General features: G+C 34.5%; 2 protein-coding genes across 4 annotated transcripts; both read left to right on the top strand.

Moving 5' to 3' along the window:
* Positions 1 to 202: 202 nt before the first annotated feature.
* Positions 203 to 4,098, top strand: LOC126873303 (DNA-directed RNA polymerase III subunit RPC5). 3 transcript variants are annotated; one of them, XM_050634030.1, is made up of 9 exons: positions 203 to 398; positions 736 to 992; positions 1,073 to 1,266; positions 1,350 to 1,522; positions 1,598 to 1,796; positions 1,869 to 2,071; positions 2,148 to 2,311; positions 2,392 to 2,596; positions 3,753 to 4,098. In XM_050634030.1, exons 1-9 carry the CDS (start codon positions 348 to 350, stop codon positions 3,759 to 3,761), a joined length of 1,455 nt encoding a protein of 484 aa, XP_050489987.1. In that variant the 5' UTR covers positions 203 to 347; the 3' UTR covers positions 3,762 to 4,098. The 3 variants fall into 3 exon arrangements, with proteins under 3 accessions (XP_050489987.1, XP_050489988.1, XP_050489986.1); XM_050634031.1 differs by having other exon boundaries at positions 3,741 to 4,098; XM_050634029.1 differs by lacking the exon at positions 3,753 to 4,098 and having other exon boundaries at positions 2,392 to 3,625.
* Positions 4,099 to 4,487: 389 nt separating this feature from the next.
* LOC126873309 (uncharacterized) lies at positions 4,488 to 14,019 on the top strand. The gene is made up of 6 exons (XM_050634047.1): positions 4,488 to 7,491; positions 10,764 to 10,992; positions 11,662 to 11,766; positions 12,232 to 12,423; positions 12,898 to 13,134; positions 13,211 to 14,019. Exons 1-6 carry the CDS (start codon positions 7,337 to 7,339, stop codon positions 13,421 to 13,423), a joined length of 1,131 nt encoding a protein of 376 aa, XP_050490004.1. The 5' UTR covers positions 4,488 to 7,336; the 3' UTR covers positions 13,424 to 14,019.
* Positions 14,020 to 15,179: the final 1,160 nt, after the last annotated feature.

Genomic DNA, 15,179 nt, shown 5'->3' with positions numbered 1-15,179 from the left:
TATAATCTAGAAAACAAATTTCAGAAATACACTTCGCTATTTTTCACACAGTGTACATTTTTACATATATTGGTTTGAAAGAATTTGTCATATCAATTCATAAATCATTTTTGCATTCTAAGAATCAACGTGCTTCTAACGCATTGTGTACGACGCAACTTCATTATATCTTTTTCACCAGATATACATCTACAGATTCATCTACATATATTTTATCTCAATTATCTACTTCAAAGACGTAACAGAATAACAGAAATCAAGTGTTTGTATTAGAGGTCGTTTAGGTGATATCCAAGTATTTTCTCTCTGGTAGTATTAAGGAATAAGTTCCAAATAATCGTGTTTAAATGTGTAGTACTAGTAAGATGGAAAATGAGAATGACCCAGTGGTTAAAGAGGTTTGTAAGCGAATTTTTATTTTCTTTCCAGTTATTTAATTTTTAGGTTATGTTTAGGTTATGTTCCTTGCTTAAATTGTTATGATATTTATTTTATATAAACTAATTTTATAACTTAATAGTGTGATTTTACAATGATAATGTTTATATTTTAATTACATTGAAGTAAATTTGTGTTACACACTCGTAAATATTTTATTGCTGCATGAAAAATTTTTATTTTAAATAAATCCTTAAAAATAATGCATGAATAATAATTACATTTTTTAAATTAAGTAATCATACGAAGTAAAAGAAAAATTGAAGATGAAATACAACATTTTTGGATTCCTTCCAGATTCCAGTGTTTCTTTCAAAAACACTCGCAGATAAATTATTTATTTTTCAATATCCCGTCCGTCCTTCTGGGGAAGGTTATGACAATACCACTTTCTTAAAAACTTCAATAAAGCCAGAGAATCAAGAAGTGCTCATAGAAGTAGCAATAGATACACATAGTGTCAATTATGATCAAAGTAAAGGCGAACAAATTGCAATAAATGCTGACGGGGATACAAGTATTGATCAAGAAGATGATGAAAAGGCATTTGACAGGTATTTTAAAGAATCCAGATATATAAATAAATAATTTATCTACCTTAGATGTATTATATATTATAAATTTTATATTACAGTAATCTTATGGATAAAACAATATTACAGTCTTCTCGTGCATTACCAAACTGTTCTAATTATGGAATTGGTATTTTCCAAGATGGAGAATTACATATAACACCATTAAAAGGGATAATTCAGTTGCGCCCAGAGTTTAACTATCTAGATAAAAGTGATAAACGTATAAGAGATGATGCCAAAAATATGGGTGAAGGTGACATCTGATTAAGATTCTATCGGTTTAATTTAATTTGATTGAAATATTTTCTTAATAATGGTAATCTTTAATATATATAGATTGTGAAGAGGAAGACGAAGGTCCAAAACAAGTCAATGTAACCTTTGCTAGACAAAAGCCTGAGTTTATGAAAAAAATACAAGAGCAATCTTTTCAGCATTATACCAAAAAAAGTTTAGAAGAAAGATGGATTCGTACAAATTATGTTCCAGTAAATGGCGCTCAGGCAGAGGTTAATATTTTATCTTTAGTTGAATTTATTACTGAAATATTATATTAGACATTTATTAAAGATATATATTTTCAGCTTACACGTTTAGAAATGTTTTGTTCTGCTACTGATGAAACTGTAAATACATTGAATATATCAACTGAACAATATTTAGATCTGTTAGCACCACGAATAAAAGATGAATCGAAATCAGATATTGCTAATCCAACTACATCTCTCAATTATATTAGAACTTTACCTCTTCTTGATCAAGTTAAAATACTCATGAAAGATGGTTAGTATCTTCAAGATCTATCTGTATTTATTTTAGGTTACTATGTAGTAATGATAAAAATTTATTTTATAGCCAAAGTAATATCCTTTGCACAGTTGAAGTTAATTTTATCACCAGATCAGGAAACAACAGCTGTTTTAAAATATTTGCAACAGGTAGCAGTTTTAGTACAGGGAAATTGGGTCGTAAGTAGTGAACTTGTGTATCCAAAGGATAGTATATCATCACACAATGGTATTCCTGCTGAACTTATGTGTAGAGCTAGGGATTATGTCGTAAGTGTTATGTTTATTAAATAATTTATGAAAACGGCTTATATAGAATATTATACTAGCAACTGCGCAATTTCAGTTATTGTCATTTACGGAACACGAATTCCTAGACCGAAAAACAATTTCATCTGTTATTAAATTGCCTGCTGATGAAATTAAAGAAATATTTACAAATTTAGCAGTACACGAACCTAAGAAAGGATGGCATTTAGTCATTCCACCTACTAAAGAATTTATTGAAAGGTATTAAGATAATCCTTATCTTAGAAGTAAGAAATATCAAATTTTTTTACTTTATTTGCTGAATCTAATTTATTCGATAGGTATCCTGAAATTGCACAAAGACAAGAAATGTTTTGGGAAGCAAAACGAAAACATCTCCGTGAAGCTATGGAAGTTCACAATCAAATTCCACAACGTCAAAGACGGAAATCAAACAGAGAATCTATTGGATCTGAAAATGAAGAAAGGAACGTGGGACGCGGACGGAAAACGTTAAGAGATTCTTCAATATCCGATAATGATAGTGTAATGGAACCAGTAAAACATAAAAAAGCTATTCGATCCCGCAAAGCATCTGAAACCACGTGACCAAAGTTGATGCGTGATTAACATTAACTAACATATTCCTATACATTGTTGATATATTGAAAGTTGTGAAAAATTCATCTGGATTATGTTATTACATCATACTTATTTAGATTCACTGCCAAAATTTTACGATATATTTGTATTTGTAAATACAAATATAGTCTCAGTTGACTGGTCTAACAAACGATAATACAGAGTCCAAAAATTAATCATGTATGTAGAGAAATTTTACACCTTATTGCCATATCTGTTTATTTAAAATGTATGTCTTTGGTTTCTGTATGTCGTGCATAACATAACATTTAATTCAGTTTAACTGTTTATTAAAAGATATGGACAAACAACAAATATTTGCATGGTGATCATGGAAAATTTGTTGGCAAATGTTACACTATCGACAATGAATGAATAGCGTAATATAACAAAATTGTAGAAAATATTCACTTATTGTTTCCAATAGTTCCAGTACGTCGTTGATCGATGAGGCATTGAAAGCATTGACTGAAAAATGACTGATTTTTATTTTATTAAAAATATTTTTTACGATAATATGAAATCATAAATAATATTAAGTAGGAACCTTTGTATAAAATATTAAAATATGAAATAAAATATGTACGTTATTTATTACTGCAATGTTCGATGTGTACATACTTGTAGTTGAAAAAGCATTATTATGAATTCCTTGCGTCTTCCATCTATTCTAGTTTATTGTTTAGATTGTTTATTGTATAAACTACTAATTTTTACTTCGTTCCAATTTCTATATTTAAATATTTGTACAGATAACCAGTAGATACTGAAGAAAAACAGTGTTATATGATTTTATATTGCTATTATATTTTAAAAGTTATTCTTCAATTACGTAAAAAGTAGTACTTGTGTAAAAACAGGAAACACTAATAAAAGTTAATGCAACTATGTAAACATCTAATTACAGCACATAAACATTATGTAATCTTTCTATTTTTATCTCTTTTTGTATCCTTCTTTCTATGTAGCATATTTATCATAAAACATTATTTCATTTTTTCGAAGAAAATTATATTTAAAAGAGTTTTTGATTTATTTACATGTTCAGTTTTGATTTCAGGTGTTTTAGCTACATTTCAAGTCTTACTCACTCCTGGAGTCTTTATAAAGATTATGCTTTTCGAAATCAATGACAAAAAAAAGAAAAGAAATTTAGACATATCTCTTCAAGAATAAATTTCAAAATTAACAAGGTAGCGCGCTATGGACTTTGATTCCTTGTATTTGCATATCGCAGAACGTTAACATAAGTTATTCTCGTGAATGGAAAGAATGCCGTCTATGCATAAAGGTGACGGTCATTCACCTGAACTACTAGCAATTATTGCAATGTAAGATATCTAAAGAAGAAACTGACAGAACCAAACAGAACGAATAAATGTCTGCAGTTGGCAGACTAAAGTTCACCTTCCGCCTAATTACGATTTTCATCTTGTTCTCCTCGTTTTCCTCATTTTCCCCTTTAATGGTCCATTTGCGTACTACAGGGGCGGAACGGAGGGCGAACACACTTTCTCCTGCAGGTCTGACAGCTGGTGAAAGTATTTCTTACGCTTTTATACGGCCGGAGCACCCAAATATCTGTTACTCTATCAGTACCACGCCTCCCTATAAATGATAAATTCGTTTTTGCTATTCATTGAAAGATTATGATATAATACAATCGTCATAAACGATATTATATTTACTCATTGAAACCACATTAATCAGAATATTTCAATCAAGATTTAATAAGAAATTTTTACATTACGTATTAATTGTTTAATTATTAATTAATGTTATTTATGTCGATACTCCTTCGATATTTCTGTCATGAAAAAGTGTAGTTAAACTGACAGCAACGTGAAAGTTGAAGATTTGAGATCAAATGTTCGATGATGTACAATGAAAAGGCTAAAGGAGGGATTCATCGAGAACAATGAGGAGTTAATACATTGTTTAGCTATAACGGTGTGCGGTACATTCATATACGGAAAACATTTTATTCTTTAACTTGGCGATCTAAATTCAGTTGCAGTTAGTAGAAACCGGTTTGATATCTGAAAAAAGTCAATTCTCTTTGACGAGGTCAATTTTCTAAGGAACGAACGCACCATGGTTTGAAGTATACATATATGTAACTGGAAATGAACAGAATTCACTGTTCGATATGTTATCCATGAAGAACATAGTAGGTACGAAACGTGTAGGTGAAACTTGTTTCGGCCGAAGAGCAGTTTCAAACACTATACTAATTGCTCGATCGAACGAATTATTGCGACACATTTGAACTAGAATTTAAGCAAGAAAAATATCAAAACCTTCGTTAACATGTATACTTTGATGAATTGTGACAAAAATAATGTTCGGATCAAGTCTATGAACGTGAAATGTGCCAAGTATACACATGCAAGTATACAAGTATAGCTATACCAAAAACTATACACTTCGTTGACGAGAAAAGGAAAAGTTACAGTATGAAGAACAAGGAGAGGCAAAGAAAGTGAATGACGGCCGAATCTTGGAGGGATCTCGTCGATCGCATCAATCGAAAGGAATCACTCCTCGATTTCCGTCAAGTGAAAACAATGACCTTCGATAGGCGTCTCTGCAAGAAAGAAAGTCCACGCGATCTGTTTCCATACGATTTCAATAAATTACATGCTAAGCAGCGCGTTGAATTCAAGGGGGAGAAGCGATTCACGCTGCCGAGGAGTCAAGAAATCGAAGAAAAGAGATCGAAAGTTTCTCAGTGGGCGTGAATTTTGATTTTGTTCTCCCTCCTCTTCGGTTCAGCCAGGTGCTTACCGATTGATTGACGTACAATTCAACGATCATGTCAAAATCACTGGCTCCATTTACAAAATCCATATAATTATATAACGTTAACTTTTTAGAACCGTTAAGTTAAAAATTGGTATCTTAGAATGTAATGTACCCGAGAAATTAAACTGAGAAAATAATTGAAAAGCGAATAAGTGCATAAGAAGAAAGGAAAGAATACAAGAACTTTTTATGGATGTAATCAAGATATGGATTCTGCGTGAAAGGCAATTAAATTAAGTACGAATAAACCAACCTACTTTCGACATTTCAGTAACACAGTGCGCAGCTTACGATTTAGGTGAAAAGCAATTAAAGTGTGTATTTGTATGTCATGCATACGAAAAGATACAAAGATGCACGCAAATAGGCCAGTGATACGCAAAAAAGCAACTTTAGCTCATCATTATTTATCGCAAGTTCTTGTCTCAAATTCTTATACCATTTGCTACTTTTAGATTTTTAAATGACAATAGAAACTTAATAAATGAATATAGAATAGCCTGTCGATGTGCTCCAACAGTTTATAAAATCATAATAAACAGTTCATTAATGCATATAAAGATTAAAGTCACGTTTATTGAATGCAAATAAAGTTTTAGCAACGGCGTAAAATTTGAGTCATCGAAATACGGCGACCTACTATCGGAAGAAAATTTTCATGTGGTGCGTGGTAGAAAGCCACTTCACCTGATTTCGTTGGGACCCCATTGCTATTGAAAATACTTTGCGGAAACGACCGGATGTGAATTCTCGTGTCTATAAAAATAAGAAGTATTAAAAGGCCGTAGCTATCGGTGACGTAAGAATTGCATCCAACCGTGCAATCAACCGCTTTTTCTTCAGGTGCTTCGTTAAAATCTCATTAACCATGAAAACACATCCATTGGTATACAAATATTGCCAATAATTATGTTCACCTTTATCTATTCTTTCTTAATTCCAATAGCTTTCGACATTCGTGTGAAAAAAACGTAAGGAATTTCACTTAAGAATTTCTGATTTGACGCAGCTCTGTTTCACTTTCTTGAATTGCCAGATAGGTATCGTGCTTTAACTGCAATCGATTACATATCATAGTACAATACCTGCTTCGTTACGTATATACATATAAATTCCACGTTTAATGTAATTAGCTTTCTATTATTTCCGATTCGATTTTTACGATCTATATCCTATATATCATGTAATACAATTTGACATAGTAGAGCACGTTTGTAAAGCTTTTCGATGATGAAACATGATCCAAAATTCTACTTCGTATCCTACTTCATTAATTAAGATCTCTATATGTCTCATCCATTTTATAAGATTCATTTTGGGAATGCGTGGGCGAAAGGAACGAATGGATAAAAGAAACTATTTAGCGTTCCGCGAATAAAGCCACGCGAAACAACTTATTAATGCTTGAAATGAAAATGGAAAGTCAGAGAGAAAAGATTTCAGCTTCAAAGTAAGCCAAAGAAATTATTTTACCGTTCGCAGCACATGAAAACTTTTTCACTGTAAACATCCACGCCTTCTTCTATTAATCACAATTTCAGAAGACTACGTTTAATTTAGTTCCAAATCATCTAAATCCAAGGTAAATTGCATTTGCCTATAAATGTCCCATGCTGAACATTACACTTAATTAAATCATTAGGACTGCTTCACTGCATCATCCGATATAATCCGATAAAATAAAATTAGAATAATTCACAGTTATACTTTTATACCATTACATCAAATTCATCTTGCTCATTGTATTGATATGACATTGATCATTTTTCGCTGTTTAAGATCACCGTTTGTGGGCCAAAAATTTTGGAGAACACATCGATTTACAATGTACATCGACCAATGTCTCCCACTACCCCAAAGCGAACCCAGATATTACTTGGTGGAGGTAACTTTCAGCGAGACACGCTATATAAGAGAATGAAGAACCGGCCGGCCAAGATAAAGCTCGTGTGTTGTCAATCGTGCTGTTACTCCTCTACCTCCGTCGTTGACAGGTAAGTGGGGTAAAAAGTACGTTTCGAAAAATTTGAGAAGGGGAAGAAGTAAAAAATGTGGGATTAGTGACAAATAATAATAGAACAGTGCAAGTGTTTTCCATTGGAAATCCATTGATCATTTCTCCACTTTTCATCTGTGTATCATTGATGTTCTTCTTTTTTGAACGTGCGAATAATCATTTGGAACGATTAACGATGAATAAATAATCCGGATGATATTTAACAATATTGAACGTAGTAAATTCGAATACCAATGTGTATTGCAGTAGGTAGGTCTATGGAAATATTATGAAAAATTTTGCGAAATTATCGTCGTTATGCATGGCGGAGCAAAGATTATGGCACGTGCCCTGGAAACGGGAAAGGAAACCGGTTGTGCGAGGGCGATCAGGAACTGCAAGTTAGGAATTTATGAAAGATTTTAGTCGCATTAGTTGATCGATGTGTTATTACATCGAACTATTTTATCAATTATCCTTAATTCGTAGAATCTAGAGTAGGATAGTTCATTTTAAACATTTTTAAGCTTATATAATATCATTTTATTACATTATATAATATTTATTAAAAATAAAACTATTCAAGACTTCTTATAATCTTAAAATTCTGGAGCATAGAATACGAGAATAAAAAGTTGGCACTCTGAAGACCGCAGTTTTGATCTACTTTGGATCAAAAAAAAATGTCGCCAAAAAAATAAAGTCTGCTCCAGATTTCCGTGAGAACACGTCCAAGTCTGACAATTGGCCGACCAGTTACGTATGCCCTCTACTGATTATATTATACCGTCGCGTTCCTCTCGTTTGTAGCTGTCCAACAACTATCTCTTTTTTCATTATGCAATTGCTTTCTTTGATATGGTTCGAGAACCCCCCGTGGATCAGCTTCCAGTCTCAAGCATAACTTCGTTGAAATACAAGAAATACTTCTTTTAAAAAATCCTAAAATTAATTTCGACAATAACTTAGATTATTCCCATTTTCTCACATTTATTGCAAATTAGTCACACTTATAAAAGTAAATCAATCTCAATTAATATCTATTAAAAATCATATGATCCATCATGCTGAATCTACATTTTTAATTCAAAGCAGTCAACCTTGAGAAAGTTCAGCGATTTATTACAGGAGATTTCATTGAATGAAACTAATCGTTGCCATAAATACATCCAAGTAAAAAAGAAACTAAATTCGCACAATTACGTTCCAAGTAATCTCTGAAAATTGCTCTAATTATTAAGATATGTTAATTACGTTTGATCATGTACCAGCATGTAGAGAAAGTTTCTATGATATTTCTTGATCAACGATATCGGAGAAACTGAAATAGAAACGCAACATGAAAAATTAGTGGTGGCGATCGAATTCCTGACATCAAGTTCTATCGAATCCTCGATCGGTGTCCTTTCCAGTTGCATACCTTGAACGATATTGTTTCGCGATCTGCATACATACTCTTACACCATAATATAATTTGCAACGCTCTAGACAGATACGTTCCCATTTTTCTCCGGATAGTACCATTTTTACACGCAAACCCTCTCACTTTCACTCGGGGCTACCGATCGAACCAAGTTTGCGACTGACTCTTTAACGATCGGCCGGTTCGCGGACTTACGCCTAGTAAAGACAAGATTCTCATTAAGAGCGACATTTTTTCCGTTCCCCGTAGTTGCTACTTATTGACCACTTTGTTTCTTTAAATGGACTGGTCAATCAAGTAAATCACCGCAACGGAATTACGCGATGACCCGGGATCCCATACGAGAAACGGGTTGCGTAAAAGTTGTATTAAGCGAGGAAAAAGCAGGTTACGTTTGATCTTTGTAACAGGCTCAGGAAACCTTTTCCAATACTCGTTTCATTCGGGTTTACCTTCTCAAAAAAGTGATCACCAGTGATCTATGCAAGTAACTATTTCGCTGATATTATAAAATTTGAAATCACTTATCCGGTTGTATCTGTACTGGATTGCGTTTTTAATTCAAGAGTAATGAGTATGAAACACATAGCGGTTCGAAACTTTGGTATTGTAAATGCTTTCCTGTAAAATAGCCTATTTTATAAGAAATAGGGTATTTGTAAGAAGTAAGAGTAGAGGGATATTTATTACAATTTTTGTTTCTCAATTACAATTTATTTGATATGTTAAATATAAAGATCGCTTTGATTTCTCAATTTATCAATCTCCGTGATATCTTTTCGCATCTATCACATCTGTACAAGAGATTTCTCTTAACAACTGACAGATTATTACCACTGAGATGTCGGAAGATTCACTCTCGTAAGTCGAGCCTTTCAAATTTATCGAAAGCCCCGGATCTCTCGCGATACATCGTCATCACCGTTACGAATGAGATGTTTCCAACGAATCGTGAAACCACTATCCGTGTTTTACGCACTTAGAAAGTAAGGTGCTTTCCACGACCATTATCGGTAGAAGTGTAAACGGATGTATTTCTTTCAAGACAAACAATAGGCTGTCATCAAAAAATCGATAAGTTTAATGAACTCTTCCTACGTTTGATAAATACGATAAATATTGATAATTTCGTTAAAGTATATTTATGTAGAAAGTAACTAGCTTCGTTTCCTTTGAACAAGTATACTTATACGTTTATATGTATGTAAGTAAGTGTATTTATCGATTAGGTTATTTTACTACATTTCTCGCGAATATTTTAGGTCATCGACATGCATGATTTCAGTACATTTACAGACGGTCAGCTGCGAATGAATCTGCTAAAAAGTTAACAGATATGTACCACTTTTCTAACCAATGATTTATGTTCCTATCTCTCCTTCAACCATTTTTCATTTCTAATACATCCATACCTGCGGGTGAAATTGTAATGATATATTTGATTATTAAACACTGGAAGATCGCCGCTACTAATGTCGTTATTAATCAATTCAAACGTAAAAAGAATTACGTAAAAGATGTTGAAAAATAATCAGTCGCACGCGATGCGATTACAAGGTAATAAATGAGATCGATTAATTTATAGATGATGATAATAATTTCGTGCGAGATGAACATCAGCTTTACGTAAATCTAATGAAATATCGCTGCTTTTCACTTCGGCTCGGCTATGACGCTTTATGGAGGGCATCAAGAACCAAGGTCGCTTTCCCTTGCATATGTTCGCAGCAAATGGGATAAATTTTCTCTCTGTACTACATATCGAAAAATATATCACACGCGTCATCCTGAAGAGTGAAAAACTGACGTGGATCACTTAACGGAACTCTCACGATTTCCATTTGTAGAATGTATTGGCTGTGTCTAGCGGCATTAGCTGCAACTGCAGCAGCGCAGGGATCTTACGATCTAGAACCAAGAGTGCCTTATCCCGGCAAATCATCCAGTTTAGGGCCACTCTATTCGTCTGGCCTTAGTGCTGGTCAAGGTTTCCGCGATAACAGCTACGAGGATAACATTGTAACACCTACTCCTTCTCCGACGCCTGCTTTCAGAAATCCCAGCAGTCAACCACCTGTAAGCAATAAAATTATAATTTATTCACGATACATTAGGTTTTGTACATATGAAAATTACAAGAGAAAAATATTACAAGTACAAATTAGCTCTTATAAGAAATATGACTTGTCGTGTCTTTCCCCTTCATATCTTCTATAATCTTCATAATGAATCTTCATATGAAACGAGGACATGTAGAAATTTGAGAATTTTGTTATGAATTGTCAAACTTTTAAAGATACCAATCCTGAAGATAAAGAACTGCGATGACTATTCCGAAATAATAATATTTTTTTCTTTTTTTTTTTTTAGGAGAGAAACTAGATATTTCTGATGTTATGACAACGATTGTTACTTTTATTTAATTATAAATATGACAATGATTAGTTACTTTTATCTAATTATAAACATGTATAAAATTAAAATTATTACTTGCAACGAAAACAGTTACGTCATATAATATTGCGCCTGTCGCTACATGTTACGTAACAACTTACGTAAAAATAAGTTACTTTCAATTGCTTTAACGTATTGACTCGCGTACCTTTATATATTACCATGCATAACCGTGTACAAAGAACGCATACTTTCATGAATGATCCAAGAAGCACAAGATGAGTTTGATTGCTCTTCATTCATGAATATAAATACAGGTACTTTTCATTTGTGAGCATTATTCTTTTATAGCTATACCGTAAACCATCGGGCCCACCTCTCGATCAGGCAGCTATCAGAGTGAGTGGACCACCACGTAGTGGTATTCTTCGTGGTGGACAACCACAAAATGCTCGGGTAATTATATTTCTTTAATATCCATTCAAAGCAAATTATACAGTTGTCATTTAAAAAATTTTGGGGAATATCAATGTACAGGTGAAACTGTTACGCTTTTGTATCTCACAATAAGTGAAAGTAGTCTAAGAAATTCTTGCATCCATTGTTTGCAGTTCCACTGAATAAGCTTATGTAATAGTCAGTCATTAAGATGAAAAGAAAGAAATGTTCTTGAAGAAGTAAAGCATTTTTGTTTTGTCTGTGATTTCCAATAATTACGTATTTCGTTGCCATCCCAGAACGACTATTGAAATTAAATAATAATTTTGTAGTAAATCGTTGAGCTAATTTTAAGAAAGATCTTAGCTACTATCTTTCAAAGAATACAACAGAGAAATGAAACGTCTTACATAAATGGTTTAGTAGCTACTTTGTTCGCATTAAAACATGTATAATGCTTCAAATTGTATTCTAAACTTAAAGGAAGCTGAAGAATTGGAAGAGAAAGAAGAGCCCGATCGTTTGACTCTTCTTTTACCACAAAGTAAATTCGATTGTGTGAACAAGCAAACGGGCTATTATGCCGATGAAGATCTTAATTGCGAAGTCTTCCACTATTGTCAAGACAACGCGAAACACTCTTGGATCTGCCCCGAAGGATTTACATTCCATCAGGTAATTTTCAGCAGATACAATCTTTAAATAGATCTACTCTCCGTATTCAACGCAAGAATGCGAGACACTTTCCACACCTGTTATATTCCGTAATTACACGAATAGTGACCTTTTATGCGTAATCTGAGCTGCTGCAAGTGAAAACGTTGACGAATATAAAATTCCCGTGATCGTGCAAACAGCCAGGTTTGAATATCACTGATAAGCAAATTTCACTTCTCTCATGCTTTGGCGCGCGTTTTCACCATACCTCTTCCGGTTTTCTGTACCCGGACAAGCAGGTGGGTAAGGCCAATCATAAATCGCACGTTCAATCGCCCGATACCAGTGCGCCGTTATGCGTTTCCGGGATAATCTACTCGCGCTCCTTCTCTCGATAGCAGAGATGCAAATAAAAATGTACACGGCATTAACTATCCCACGAAACTCCTTTCTCTCCTTAAACCTCGAGATAGTTACAGATCTCTGTTACAGGTTCATCTAATTTGCATGCCTCCGAGTGGAGACATCAATTGCAAAAAGAGTTCGCAGTACCATTTCGTCAACGAGTACCTTTACAAACCATTGAACTTGGCTGAAGCTGAGAACAAACCTAACGTAACCTTGAGATACAGCGAAAGATACTTCCCGACAGACATTCACCCGGACGAGCGCGAGGCTGGTGACTATCAGATTACTCCTTCTGCACCTATTCGCCGCCCTACTCCACCTGTAAGATTTTATTTACATGCTACTACCTTGAAATGTAAAGTAAAAGGAGATAAAAATGTGAGATATGTATCTATAGGTGTATGCGAGTCCCCAACCTACGTTGAACAGTATTCCACCGTCAGCACGTCCACAACCAACGGGTCTTCCTCAATTTCGTTTACCCGTGAACCAAGTTTTCCGCAGTCCCGAGGAAGTGAACATTCCTCTTCAACATAGACGCCCGCAACCTCAACACCAGCCTGTGAGAAGATTCCCTCAAGTACGACCCGATGACGAAGAGTACGAATAAATTCAATCGGCATTCCTTTGATAATTATCATCCATCGTCGCAATCATCGTCACATTTCTGTCGTTAATTATATCACATCTGGTGTCATCATACATCTTTCGTTGAAATTACAAAGAAAAGATAAAAGCACACTCTGGAGTAATTATTATATTTATTCGAATAAAGTATAGTTATAGTTCTATGAATTAATTGTATAATATATAAATCGTTTCTAGCATTTCGTACTCTTACTCTGTAGAAATCTGACAATTATTTTTAGATTGAGAACGATTGATAACCGGATTTATAATTGGTATACTGAATTAGATATGAAATTATATTTATGGATATTGCAAACATGCTAATATATGTATATTCAACATTAGTTTAACAGTGATAACCAATAAATTGTTATTACGTTATCTTTAATAACACTTGTTACTTTAGAATGCTGCTATTATGAATATTTTTGAAATGCGTGCTGAGAATCCCAAAAACAAGAAAGCAAAATTTATATAAGACGCGCTTAAGGTTATGTGCGCGGAGAAATATCTGTTTAAACGAGTTATGTATGGTATAAAATATATAGAAAAATTAAGTCATGCATATGTATCAGATATAATTGAATAATGAAATTATATATATATATATATATATATGTCGGGGTGGCGTTGAGGATCAGGTTGGGGGCGTTCGGCGAGTTGCCCTGAGGGGCAGCCATCGTTGCGATATCACAAGAACACCGTTTATTAACACAAGTATGGAGAGTACAGAACCGGCGATCAACCCGGCGATTAGATGCTCGCGGCACTGGTGACGATGGTCTCGAGTTCGGTAACGAATACGCGGCCGACGAGGTGATAGATATGCTTAGTAGAACTCAAACGTGCACTGCTCCTGATCGTAAGGCGCTCCGTGCTTCGTCGATCAGATCTCCAGGAAGAATGAATGCTCGTCCCGAGGATGCCGTCCGGCCAAGGACGTGCGGGGGAGGGGTGTCTGAGGATACCAGACCCTCGTGTCCGTCGACACCGCTCCCGATCGGTCGCTTTTGGGGCCAAGCTGCCTGTCCGTTAGGAAAATCTTAATTACCGGAAGTAACCCAGGTTTTATGGCGGGTCCTCGGGCTAGCGGTACTCGTGCTGTGCAAGTACCTTGGGTATTCATTGTCTGAGGGACCCGTTGGAATGTTTTACTGCCCGGTACCTCTATGGGTACTTCTTGTAATGGGGGTCATACTATCGCTCTATACCTTTGCTAGACAAAGCGCCCGTCCCGTCGACCCCGGCTACGTTGGGCGACGGGCCGTCGCCCCGAGCCAAAGCTCACCATCACCAGTCTCGAACGAATACAATCGGATTAGCTAACTGCCATCTTTAGATTACGGCTATAGTAGACCCTGGAGTACACTGTTGCCGGACTATCCCAAGTTCTAGGTGTTCCGGTGTTCTTCCCTCTCCGACATATATATATATATATATATATGTATTATTATATGTATATATTATGTATTATTATTATATATATATATTACATTATATATATATACAGGGTGATTGGTAACTGGTGGTACGAGCAGAAAGGGGGTGATTCTACGTTAAAAAAGAAGTCGAAAATATAGAATAAAAATTTTTCGTTTGAGGCTTTGTTTTCGAGAAAATTGACTTTGAATTTTCGCTCGGTACACGTGCGGTACGTTATAACGGATCTCATTGTAGATCGTTGTCTCGATGGAAAAATTTAAAAAAACAAATTTAAAAAAGAAATTTTTATTCTA

Source organism: Bombus huntii, chromosome 14 (genome assembly GCF_024542735.1).
Source record: "Bombus huntii isolate Logan2020A chromosome 14, iyBomHunt1.1, whole genome shotgun sequence".
NCBI classification, from domain to species: Eukaryota; Metazoa; Arthropoda; class Insecta; order Hymenoptera; family Apidae; genus Bombus; species Bombus huntii.
Note: the sequence above shows the minus strand (reverse complement) of the source record. Positions and strands in the feature narration are given on the sequence as shown.